This window comes from Puma concolor, chromosome C2 (assembly GCF_028749965.1).
Source record: "Puma concolor isolate L17-30 chromosome C2, mPumCon1.1.hap2, whole genome shotgun sequence".
Lineage (NCBI taxonomy): Eukaryota > Metazoa > Chordata > Mammalia > Carnivora > Felidae > Puma > Puma concolor.
Window position 1 is genome coordinate 90,503,295 of NC_141675.1, and position 13,011 is coordinate 90,516,305.

The 13,011-nt window shown below is 44.5% G+C and overlaps 1 protein-coding gene across 7 annotated transcripts in view; it reads left to right on the forward strand.

Annotated features, from left to right (window-relative positions):
* MYLK (myosin light chain kinase) overlaps positions 1-13,011 on the forward strand; it is a 281,125-nt gene that overhangs the window by 100,100 nt on the left and 168,014 nt on the right. For 6 of the 7 annotated variants that reach the window (XM_086675230.1, XM_086675227.1, XM_086675228.1 and 3 more), the window contains one exon: positions 6-173. In XM_086675230.1, the coding sequence (XP_086531356.1) occupies positions 9-173 (165 nt within the window). In that variant the 5' untranslated portion in view covers positions 6-8. Of the gene's footprint in view, positions 1-5; positions 174-13,011 lie in introns of those variants that run through there. The other variant, XM_086675231.1, reaches the window with a different exon arrangement.

Genomic DNA, 13,011 nt, shown 5'->3' on the forward strand with positions numbered 1-13,011 from the left:
TGCAGACCATGGGGGATGTGAAGCTGGCTGCCTCAACACAGGTTTCCAAAACCTCCATCAGTGTGGATCACTCAAGAGTCGGTTCCATGCCCCTGACCGAGGCCCCTGCTTTCATTGTGCCCCCTCGGAACCTCTGCATCAGAGAAGGAGCCACCGCCAAGTTTGAAGGGAGGGTAAGAAGCATGGCTGGAGGGGAGGCTGGAGAAGAGATGGGCAAGGTCATCACTGCTTCTCGAGCCCTTTCCTCAGCAGACTGGATCTGGCGGAAGGCCTGGTTTTCTTTGGACCCACACATAAAGTGAATGTATTTCAGTTTGACTGACTTCTTTTGTTTATGATTGACTTTGGTCTGTGTCGGACAGCTCGAGGGTGGGAAGTGGCACTGAGATGTTTTGCTGTTAATGTAGGTCATTACATTATGTGCTACCTAATTATAGAAGATGACATGGGCTGGTGGCAGGAACCATACAGCTTGGGTTTAAATATGTGTCCTCAAATCTGGACAGCTGAGAACCGACTGTAGCTTTTCTTTCACTTTCTTCTTCAAAGGAGTATTTCATTAACTAGCCCTCTCATGTGTCATCTTGGCACATCCAGAATAGTGGGGTGGAAGATAAGACCCCTTATCAGTTTGGTCCCCTTGTGCTAATTAATATTGGTCTCTTACCCTTACTGGGCCTCCATTTCTTCTGCAAATGGGCGTGATAATTCCTTGCCCACCTTGTACTAGAAAGGAGAAGAAGAAGATGAGGACATTGAAGAGTAGCTGTGAGAGTCCTGAGGTTATTATGCCTGAGTGAAGGGACCTGTGGTGAGCTGCTGGCTCAGGCCTCCAGGACGTCAAATTATCCATCTGACATGGAGATGCATGTGCAAGTCAGGAATGTTTGCAAGTAATATTTGTCCTGGGATTAAACGTGGGGAATCTACCCCAGGAAACACTTTAGAGGCTAGAAGGCTTTGATTGAGCAAAAGACAGCTGAGGTGATGAGAAATTCATAGGTTGCGTTATAAATCTACAATTTAAGAGCAGGCTCCTATGTGCTTGTGGGAAGGATGGGGTCAAGTGCATCACCGTCCCAGATGACACCGGACCTTGCCTTTGTTTAAGCACTAGGTCTGGCTTTGTGCAGGATGGCCCTCACCATCTGGAGAGTGTGCAGGGTGCCCTGGGATGGACGCTTTGCATGGTCCCTGTGGTTAAGACTGTTTGCCAGTGAATCTGACCTTCCCCCTGAAGAAGATCATGGGGGAATGTTGGTGATGCTGCTGAGGGTTCTGTTTCTTCTTTCTGGGCCCCTGCTGGAATGAGAGATCTTTTCTGTTGCCCTGACCGCGGGCCCTACATCCCCACAGCTGGCAGGAAAGAAACAACAGAAGAATCCCTGGGGATTTAGAAATGGCTTAAAGCCATGAAAAGGAGTGACATACTGATACACGCTGCAATGTGGATGCACATTGAGAAGATTATGCTAAGTGAGACAAGCCAGGCACAAAAAAAGATCACATGGTGAATGTCCTCGTGGGTATGAGATGTCCAGAATAGGCAAACCTATCATAGATCTGTGGTCGTTGGGGGTCAGGGGGGAGTGGGGAGGGACTGCTAATAGGTAGAGGGTTTCTGTTGGAGATGATGGAGGTGTTCTGGAATTAGATCATGACGGTGGCTGTTCCACTTTGTGAATGTGTTCTAAAACACTGACTTTATACTTAAAAAACAAAATATAAAAAATGAACTTGAAAAATAGCTTAGCAAACTGATCTCACCTCCAATACCTACACTCCTGCCCAACTGCCTCTGAGAGACGAACTCCTCCTCAAATTCAGGCAGACATGGAGACGAAGAGAGGACTTAGCTTCCTTTATACGTGGTGGTGCTTCTGCTTCCTTTGCTGCCTTTGGAAGCCATGAAGGAACCAGGCCCTTGAGTTACTTGATTTGGAACCTTTGTGGAATGAGTGCTGACCCAGGAATCGGCACACTGAGTTCTTTGTTGCTTGGTCATCCTTCGGTTGGCTTTATACATTCTGTGGACCTGGTGGCTTTCCAGGTGGCTTTCATACATTCTGTGGACCAGCTAGGTTTCCCTATCTGAGAAGAAACAACTAGCCTACAGGAGTGTGAAGAAAATGAGTTGAGGAAGAAAATGGTAAAACCACTTCATACACTTAACAAGTGTAGGAATACAGTAGTATTTTTTTAAATGAGGTGAAATTCATGCATCATAAATTTAACCATCATAAAATAAACAATTCAGTGGATTTAATGCATTCACATTGTAGACTGCAGTATTCTTGTATAGCATTCTCTATTTGAAATTTTTATTTTGCTGATGTTGATGAAACTTGACTTTCTTTTTATTAAAAATTTTTTTTTATGTTTATTTTTGAGAGAGAGAAAGAGAGTGCGTGTGAGCAGGGGAGGGGCGGAGAGAGAGGGAGACACAGAATCGGAAGCAGGCTCCAGGCTGTCAGCAGAAAGCCTGATGCAGGGCTTGAACCCACAAACTGTGAGATCATAACCTGAGCCGGAGCCAAACACTTAACTGACTGAGCCACCCAGGCACCCCGAAAGTTGACTTTCTATATTACATGTGGACTATATGTCAAAATGAATGTATTCCTTAAAAGTCAGCCTGCACAGCTACTTTACCCCTTCCAACCTGCCTGGAATTAACACAGAACACCTTGCAGGCATGTGATGGATAGTGGACACAGAAGGAAGACAATTCCAGAGAGATCTTAGATGGAGTGTCTGGCTCCCTCTGAGAGCTTGCATATGGAAAGGCAGAGGGAGAGGCTGTCATAGAAAGCACTCTGAAACTAACATGCTGCAAGTGTGTGTAATCTCCATAGCAAAGGGCACAGAGGGATGTTTTGCATCAAGGAAGAACCACCTCAAAAGATTACAGAATGAGGATGCTGGTTGTTTTGCTAGCAGAGATGGGAATAGGGAGTGTTACTGACCTGATGCCCTCAGAGAAGGAAGAGGTAAGGTGGTGTGGGCCTGGAGTGGCGTTGGGCTTTGAGCAGGAGTTGCTAGTTATAAACGACTGAGCAGGGTTACTCACTGAGTGTGGTCAGTGGTTCTCTGCCTCGAGGGCATGTTACTTTTCACTGCTGCAGCCACTAGACCCTGCCTGCAGCGGACCTCTCCCTCCAGGAGCTAGGGTGCATCCTGTTCTAGATGCCCATTCTGCACAAACTGGTCCTGGTGTCTGTCACAGCCGCCTCGGGAATCTCTGCTCTTCAGTACCTGGGCTCTGGCAGAATCTCTTATGAGTGAGTGACTTTTTAAAATTAAGCTTCTTCTTAGGTCCAGGCTGGTGCCCATCGCAGCAGGCATGAACCTCCCCCTCTCGTAGTGGCAGTCCCTAAGAGCTCCATCCACTCCCCTCTCTAAAGTTGCCACCACCAGCTCGAGTCCTAAAGCCTGGCATGAAAAGTGCCGGGATGTCCCAGCTTCTTCAGCTCAGGGCACAAGGACCCTCCCATCACTTCAGGGAAACACCGTGGACACCAGGATGTGAGAAAGTTATAAAGGTTTGCTTCCTGCTGCCTTCTGAAGCTGCTAATTAGAAGTTGGTTCAAACTTGTACTTTTTGGTCATATTCCTGAAAGAGAGAAATTTGTTGCTACCCTGCCCTCACTTCCTTGTTATACCTATATTTAGGCCAAGGATTTAATGAATGCTTTCCTCCAATAAAGCCCCTCTTTCTATTAAGAAGATTTGGTTGACATGAAGGTAGGACCATAGGTGCTCCTGGGGCTTATATCTTTCGAGAAGCTCCAAACTATGAGATGTTCAGCTCTGTAGGTCTCAGTACCTCCCATCCATTAGGGCTTTTGCTCTTTATGGCTGACCCATTACCAATTCCCTTTGCCCTTGATCTTTTCTACTCTAGAAGCTACTGTAGAGGCTTCTTTTGCAGCTAGAGGTGGCTCAGTGACACATTCTGGCTGAAGTTGGCTAGGAAACTTCTGGGAAAGCTCTTGCTTTTCATTCTTTTTTTTTTTTTTTTAACAGGTTCATTTTATTATTATTATTATTTTGTGCATATGTCCACACCAGAGCAGGAGAGGGGCAGAGGAAGAAGGAGAGAGAATCCCAAGCAGGCTCCATGCCCAGTGCAGAACCCAAAGTGGGGCTTGATTTCATGACCATGAGATCATGACCTGAGCCAAAAATCAAGAATCGGATACTTAACCAACTGAGTCACCCAGGCGCCCTATTATTATTATTATTATCATTATTATCATTATTAGTTTGCTTTTCTGATTAAAAAAAAATCACTGGTGCTCTCATGTTCCACCTCTTCTCTGCCTCCTGCCTTGAATGCAAGTATGATGCCTGATGCTCAGCAGCCATATTGAAACCATGAGGCAACAAATCAGAACACTGAGGATTGGTTGGGTTGGGCATAGGATGGGGATACAGCGGTGGGGGAGCATAATGACCAGCAACTAAGAGACAAAAAGTCCCAAGGCTTAAACACTTTATTAGATAGGATCTTTGACTGTGGTTATTCACACAAGAAATTTTACAGAAACATATTCCTAACTGATAAACACCCAATGATGCATGTGGAGATACTCTGTCTTTAACTGATGGGAATAAATAAGGAAGAAGACATAGCACAGAGAAGAACTAAAAAACTCCTTCAGATCAGAGAAAGACAAATAGTGTATGATCTCTCTTACATGTGGAATCTAAAAAAAAGAAAAAAAAAACCCCAAACTCATAGATACAGAGAACAGATTGGTGGTTGGCAGAGGTGGGGATGGGGTGTGGGCAAAATGGGTAAAGGCAGAAATGTACAAAGTTACAGTTATAAAATAAATAAGTCATGGAGATGTCACATACAGCATGGTGACTATAGTTAACAGTACTGTATTGTATATTTAAAAGTTGCTAAGAGAGTAATCTTAAAAGTTCTCATCACAAGAAAAAAAAATTATAACCGTGTGTCATGATGGATGTTAACTAGATTTACTGTGGTGATCATTTCACAATATATACTTATATCCAACCATTGGGTTATATACCTGAAACTAACATAATATTGTAGGTCAATTATATTGCAATAAAAAAGGGATAAAAAACCTCTTTAGATCCTTACCAAATTGACCAGTAGTGATGAGAGTATCTTATTCTGAGTTGAAGGTGTCCCTGCAGTTAACAGCATTCTAGAAGAATTCATTCCTTCCTGACTGTAGCCTTTGGCCTGAACTGACAGGGTCTAGGATCTATGAGAGGAAGTCAGTCATATGGATTTAGGAGGTAAGTTAATATCATTTAACGGTTAATGACATTTTCTATAATATCATTCTAGAAAACCACTATTCAATCAGGGTCTACTGAGTAGGCCAAACCTGCCTACCTTTTAAAAAATTTTCTTGGCTCTGTCAACTGGGGACTATATTTTCGGAAACTCGTAAAGCTTTGGATCTCTATCTCTTCAGTACTACCTTTAGATCCAGGCAGTGAGCCCACATTCTAGAAACCCTGGCTCCTTCATCTGGCTGTACCCTCACCTCACAGCAGGGCATCTGTCTGCCCCAGGGATGTGCCCACTGGAGCCACACCATCCCCCGTGTTCTGAGCACCCAGGCACCCAGGGTTCTCTACCCAATGACCCTGACCCCACTCCAATGCCTGTGTAGGCCTCTTCCCGTGAGAAGGCCTGCTGGGCCTGAATGGGGTGGTCAAGGGGAAGCTGCTTGCTTGGGGGAACAAGTCCGTAGACGAAACTCAGGTGTGGGGCTCTGTTGTCCGCCCACGTGCATGGGGGACCCCCCACAGCACAGGCTGCCGCGAGGGGGAGAACAGTAGTATCCCGGACTGTGCTGCTGGTGGTGAACCTCTCCGGGACCCCAGGCGCGGGGGCCTCCTTGGGCAGATAGCCAGGGCCCCACCAGTGCCAGGGGCTGACGGGAACCCTTCCAGCTGTCCTGTTGCCCATACAGGCAGCTGAAGTGCCGATGGACTGCTTCCCCCAGCACAGAGTCACATATGAAAGGAGCAAGCTGGTGGGGAAATATACTGAAACTACTGGAGATTTCTTTCCCTTCGCCCTGGAATTCATTCTTACCAGAAAAAGCAAACATGGTGATAAGCCCTGGCTGTGCTGTGAATCAAATGAGCTGATACTTCAGTGCCTCTTGAGAAGTCCGGCCCAAGTGAGGCTTTCATCCAAACTGAGGGTCTCTGTGTTTACTGAAGTGGGCTTCCAAATGAAGAGCCAGCCTGGCCTCATCAAGGCATGTTTATATTTAAGTCATGGAGGGTGGAGGAAGGGAACGGAGAAGACCTGACCCACAAAAGCATGAATAATTCCTCAGTTTTCCACTTTAGCAATGGTAGTATCCAGCCCACATTAACTTCTTCCCAGTTTACTTCTTTTGGGGTTTTTTTTTTATTAATTTTTTTTAATGTTTATTTTTGAGAGAGAGAGAGAGAGAGAGAGAGAGAGAGAGAGAGAGAGCATGAGTGGGGGAGGGGCAGAGAGAGAGGGAGACACAGAATCTGAAGCAGGCTCCAGGCTCCGAGCTGTCAGCACAGAGCCTGACACAGGGCTCGAACTCACGAGCCGTGAGATCATGACCTGAGCCGAAGTCGGACGCTCAATTGACTGAGCCACCCAGGCGCCCCCCCCCTTTTTTTTTAATTTAAATTTTAGTTAACATACAATGCAGTATTGGTTTCGGGAGTGTAATTCAGTGATTTATCACTTACATACAACACCAAGTGCCCTCCTTATACCCATCACCCATCTAGCCCATCCCCCACCCACATCCCTCCATCAATCCTGTTTCTTCTCTTTTTACGGTTAAGAGTCTCTTGTGGTTTGTTTCCCTCTTTTCTTCCCCCCCCCCTTCCTATATGTTAACTGCTTTGTTTTTAAATTCCACATTTCCACATGTGAGTGAAATCGTGTAGTATTTGTCTTTCTCTGATTGACTTATTTCACTGGGCGTAATACCTTCTAGTTCCATCCACATCACTGCAAATGGCAAGGTTTCATTCTTTTTTTTTTTAATGTTTGTTTATTTTCGAAAGAGAGAGAGAGTGTGAGCAGGGGAGGGCCAGAGAGAGAGGGAGACACAGAAACCGAAGCAGGGTCCAGGCTCTGAGCTATCAGAACAGAGCCTGATGTGGGGCTCGAACTCACGAACTGTGAGATCATGACCTGAGCCAAAGTCAGATGCTTAACCGACTGAACCACCCAGGAACCCCAAGACTTCATTCTTTGTGATGGCTGAGTAATATTCTATTGTGTATGTGTACACACACACACACACACACACACACACACACACACACACTACATCTTCTTTATCCATTCATCAGTCAACGGACATTTGGGCTCTCTCCATAGTTTGGCTATTGTTGATAGTGCTGCTATAGACATCGGGGTGCATGTTCTCATGCAAATCTGTATCTTTGTATCCTTTGGGTAAATACCTGATAGAATCATTGCTGGATTGTGGTTCAGTTCTAACTCAGAAGTGCTTAACCACTTTGAGAAATTTGAGGGAAGTACCTGCTTTGTTCTGTGCTTTCTGTGCTTAGGAATCTTGACGTAGTTCTGGAGACAAATGTGTGTATATAAAACAGTAGGATATGACAGTGTATAATTAGAGGCTTGAAATAGTTCAACAAATTGCCCGTACTGTAGGAATTGAGAGGAGATTAAGGCAAAGTTTGCAGTGGCTTGGAAACCTGTTTCCCACTTTCTGACCCCTGGGCTTCCAGTTTGTCCTTCCACAGTGCAGGTCTGACCGTGCACCCCCTGCTGCGTGTCCCTGAGCCTTGTGTACAGCTCTTCAGCACTGCCTTAAAGGCCTTTGCCACCAGCTCCTAGGTCTCCAGCACTGTCCTGCTCTCCTCCCTTCCTCCTCCTAACATAGCCAGCCCTAGCCCTGCTCACCCAGCCCACAGCACACATAATGGGGACTTCGTTCTGCTTTCACTTTTATGGAGAAAGGATAAATAAGGAAAATATTTTATCTTCCCTGTCAATCTGGGGTTAGGAATGGGGCAGAGTGTGAAAGGAAGGGAGGTAGCATTTGTGGATACCCTGTGGGGCATGTAAAATGTCAGCCCCATTTTTTTGTTTTTTTTTTTTATAGAGGAAGAACTGGGGCCTCAGAGCAATTATAAAACTTGTTACGGTGATGTCAGTAAGTTATGGAGGCAGTACTTTTGGGTCTAAATATGGCATTTCTCATACTATATGATGCCATCCCTGTCACATGTCTCATCTGGTTTTTTGAACTCAGTGACTGTTTCTTATTCATCTTTGTGCCCCAGGAGTAACACAGTGCCTGGCACATGATAGGTGCTCAGTAAATGTTTGGTTCCCCCAAGAACCAAGTTGGTGGGGCCTAAGACTCTAGACTTCTTGCCAACTCAAGTTCATAGGGATTTTGTCTTATGTTTCTTATAGGGTCTTATCTCCCCTTATCCCATCCCAGTCCCTGTCTGGCCCTTCTAGACCCCTCACTGTTCACCCACACCCCTGCGTCCCTGCTCCTTTCCTTTCCTCAGGCCGTGCCTCTATCAAGAATGCCCTTTCTTGGGGCACCTGGGCGGCTCAGCCAGTTAAGTGTCAGACTCTTGGTTTCAGCTCAGGTCAGGATCTCACAGTTCGTGGGTTCGAGCCCTGCTGTGTCAGACTCTGCCCTGACAACAATGTGGAGCCTGCTTGGGATTCTCTGTTTCCCTCTCTCTGCCCCTCCCCCACTCGCTCTCTCACTCTCTCTCAAAATAAATAAACATTAAAAAAAATACTCTTTCTTCTCTTCTCCATCTCATCCAGAATAGGAGTCCAAATTAAATTCTGCCTCCTTCAGGCTACTCTCCTTAAGTATGCTTTCTTTGTAAAGCATCTTATTAGAGTACAGAAGAACTGTGGCCATAGGATGTGGAATATTCCCAATAATCACATAAAATCATTTGTGAGTAATAACCACAGGAAAGAGTTGTCTTCTTTGGCCTTTTAAAAATGTATTATTTGTTAATCATATTTCTGCTTATAACCTTGTTATAGAGAAAAAAAATTGTTTAATTGTTAAACTGTGAAAAATTCAAACAATGTAAGCAAGTTCCTTGCCTTGACCCTTACTTCTGTTCTCCAGAGGTAATCACTGTCAACAATTAGGGCATCCTTCCAGAAATGTTCTATGCACATAGAAGCGTGTATCTGCATTTGCTTTTATATTTACCAATGGGCCCATGTATGCATACCTATCTGCAACTTGGTCTTTTGACTTCACATCTTTTGACATTTATTTTTCACATTAGCACATAGATCTACCTCACAGATCTAAACATGAACTTTCTAATACTCACTTGCTCCCTCTCTGAATTTCTGTAATGCTCACATGTATGATTCATCTTTACCTTTATCAATTTACAGTTTTATCAGTTATTGTTTATTGTCTTTTGTTTCCTCAGTGAGAATGAGTCGCCCAAGGTCTAGAGCGATATTATCCAGTAGGGTGGCCACTAGCCACATGTGGCTATTTCAGTTTAGGTTAAGATTTTTTTTTTTTTTTTAAATTTTTTTTTTCAACGTTTATTTATTTTTGGGACAGAGAGAGACAGAGCATGAACGGGGGAGGGGCAGAGAGAGAGGGAGACACAGAATCGGAAACAGGGTCCAGGTTCCGAGCCATCAGCCCAGAGCCCGACGCGGGCCAGTTGGGGCGCCTGGGTGGCGCAGTCGGTTGAGCGTCTGACTTCAGCCAGGTCACGATCTCGCGGTCCGTGAGTTCGAGCCCCGCGTCGGGCTCTGGGCTGATGGCTCGGAGCCTGGAGCCTGTTTCCGATTCTGTGTCTCCCTCTCTCTCTGCCCCTCCCCCATTCATGCTCTGTCTCTCTCTGTCCCAAAAATAAAAAAAAAAAAAAACAAAAAAAAAACGTTGGAAGATTAATTAAAATTAAATAAAATTTAAAATTCAGTTCCTCAGTCACTGCAATCACATTTTAAGTGCTCAGTATGCACACAGAGCTACTAGCTACTTTGTTGGGCCACACAGATTATTGAACATTTCTGTCATTGCAGAAAGTGCTGTTCGACAGGGCTGGTCGAGACCACTCTTACATTTAATTCAGTTCCCATAAACCAGAGACCCAGAGCCAGAAGAGATCTTAAAAATAGTCGTTCCTAAATGAATAAATAAATAAAAATAGTTGTTCCATTTACATTAGAGATAAGACATTAAATTCTTGAGCATTTATTTAGGGCATAAGATTCATTCGAGGAAAAATGTAATCTCTTCATGAAAGAATCTCTGTCTTCCATTTTCACTGAAGAAGGGTAATCTTACTATCTAGCAGACTTGAACATGCTCCCAAAGGTTCCCTGGCTGTCCATTTCAGGTGGCTCAGAAATTCTCAGGGCAAGGCGGCTGGCAGAGGGCTGCCTGGGTGTTACCGAGTTCCTGTAGTGTTCCACGGAAAGGCAGCAGAATGGGGCAAGAACGCTCAAACTACCATTGTCAGCACGTAGCCACTTCTGGTTCAAAATGTCAGAACTGAACAGACTTACTGACTTCCCCTCCCCCCAAATATGCCATTGAAATGAACAGATAGGGTTAAAAAGAGAATGAATTCTGAGCCGTACTGAGAACAGGGGTGGGAATGTGAGTGGGTGAGGGATTTTCTTGGGATTGCATGGAAGGCTGTATCAGCACCTCCCCCCATAGCAGATGAGTGGTGAGGCTTCAGCAGTGAGAGCCACGTATGTGAAGTAAAACCATGCAGAGATTAGGAGTGGGCTGTAGGACAGAGGTCCGGGTGACTAAAGGATGTTTTACTTAATATCCATACAGAGAAAACTAAAGTTCTTAGTATGGATATTAGGATCTCAGAAGAATGTCTTTTTACTTTGCCTGCAGGTGAAATGGTTGGATGTGCTATCTGTCTAGTTGCTCTGTGCCCGAACTTTCTAAGTAAAGCCTGCCAGTAGGTGTGCCCCACTCAGGAGCACTGAGCTCACAGGCCCCTCATCTGGGGAGACAGGAATATACCCAAGGAATGGAAAACCTACACCAGCTACCTACATTTGGAAACTAGTTCTTCAGTTATAGATTGTGAACAGTTCATTCATGGCCACCAGATGTTTGAAGAAAATATTTATACAATAGAATATTGTTATCAAAAAAAATTGCCCTGTTTTTAAAATCAACCCATAGACAAAGCTCAAAAGTGTTAGTTATAGTCACAGAATAGAAAGTAAACTCCGTGAGCTCTGCAAAGCCAAAAGTAAAGGGATCATGAGTGGTAAGATAGGGGCAGGAAAAGAGAGGAAGAGAAAACTCTAAGGGCACTAATGTCCTCATCTGACATTACTTCTTATCTGAGAAGTGAGGAGATACCATCTAAAGCAGATGGATCAAAAAGTAAGTTTGAGGGGTGCCTAGGTAGCTCAGTCAGTTAAGCGACTGACTTTGGCTCAGGTCATGATCTCGTGGTTTGTGAGTTCGAGCCCCATGTCGGGCTCTGTGCTGACAGCTCAGAGCCTGGAGTCTGCTTCAGATTCTGTGTCTCCCTCTTTCTCTGCCCCTCCCCCACTCGTGTTCTGTCTCTCTTTCAAAAATAAATAAACATTAAAAAAAAACCAAAAAAAAATAAGTTTGAGTATATGACTTAAAACCATAATACCAGAGGTAAAAAATGGTCAGCCAGTTGGCCATATTCGGCACACAGACCTTTTGTGTTTGGCCAGTGGTGTTCTCAAAAACTTTGAGCTAAGATTTACAAATGGAAAGCTTACACGTCCAATTCATTTCTGAATGGCTTTGTTCAAAAAGTAAGCTTTGGCAATGCTTCCACGTAGCAGCATTTGGGCAGTGGGTGTTACCGCCTGCATCCAAGGGTGTCTTTGCCGGGTTGCTACAGTCCTCCCCATCCCTAGCCATGTCCCAGCACATGGACAAGAGTCTGTTGCCAGTTGTGACTTTGCCTTTTCCCTAGCCACGTTCGTGTTAATAGTGGGAGAGCAAAAGGTAGGCAGGGAGGGGCCCTCATGACACTTCTTGTCCACCCACTCCCTGTGCTTGTGTGTTCTGACCAGACTCCATAGGCATTTGAGTTTGTGATCTTGTCATCAATGTCCAATAGAAGATCTAACAGTCAAAACAAGACTGGCAAGGGGGAGGCAGTGTAAGTCAGTGGAATTCCTCATCATTCCGAGTGGGAATTCACTAAATGCTACCTAAATTCCTTAATCAAGAAATAGACACAGGATACTATCTAGAATTACAGATAAGAATGATAATAGAAAGATGATTTCAGTGCTTATATCTGGAAAGTGATAGTATTGCAGGGAGGGGAAAGAGCGAAGGGGAAAGAAAACTTTGCCCTCAACTTTCACCTTTTATCTTATATATGTTCTTATTGCTTGAATTTTTAAACAATAGATAGGAATTACTTCTGAAGTTTCTAAAAACTACAATGAAATTGCCTAGGTATATCTATCTGAGCTCAGCGTCCAGATTCCACTTAATAAATGGTCATAGATGAATACACAATTTATATCAAAAGAAACAGGTAGGGGTGTCTGGGTGGCTCAGTCAGTTAAGCATCTGACTTCAGCTTAGGTCCTCATCTCACAGCTTGTGGGTTCAAGCCCTGCATTGGGCTCTGTGCTGACAGTTCAGAACCTGGAGCCTGCTTCGGATTCTGTGTCTCCCTCTCTCTCTGCCCCTCTCCCACTCACACTCTGTCTCTCTCTCTCTCAAAAATAAGTAAACATTTTTTATTTATTTAAAAAATGTTTTTAAATTTAATGTTTATTTTTTTGAGGTGGAGGGAGGGGCAGAGAGAGACAGAGACAACAGAATCTGAAGCAAGCTCCAGGGTCTGAGCTGTTAGCACAGAGCCTAACGCAGGGCTTGAAATCACGAGCCATGAGATCATGACCTGAGTCAAAGTCGGATGCTTAACTGATTGAGCCACCCAAGTGCCCCAAAAATAAATAAACATTTGAAAACAATTAAAAAA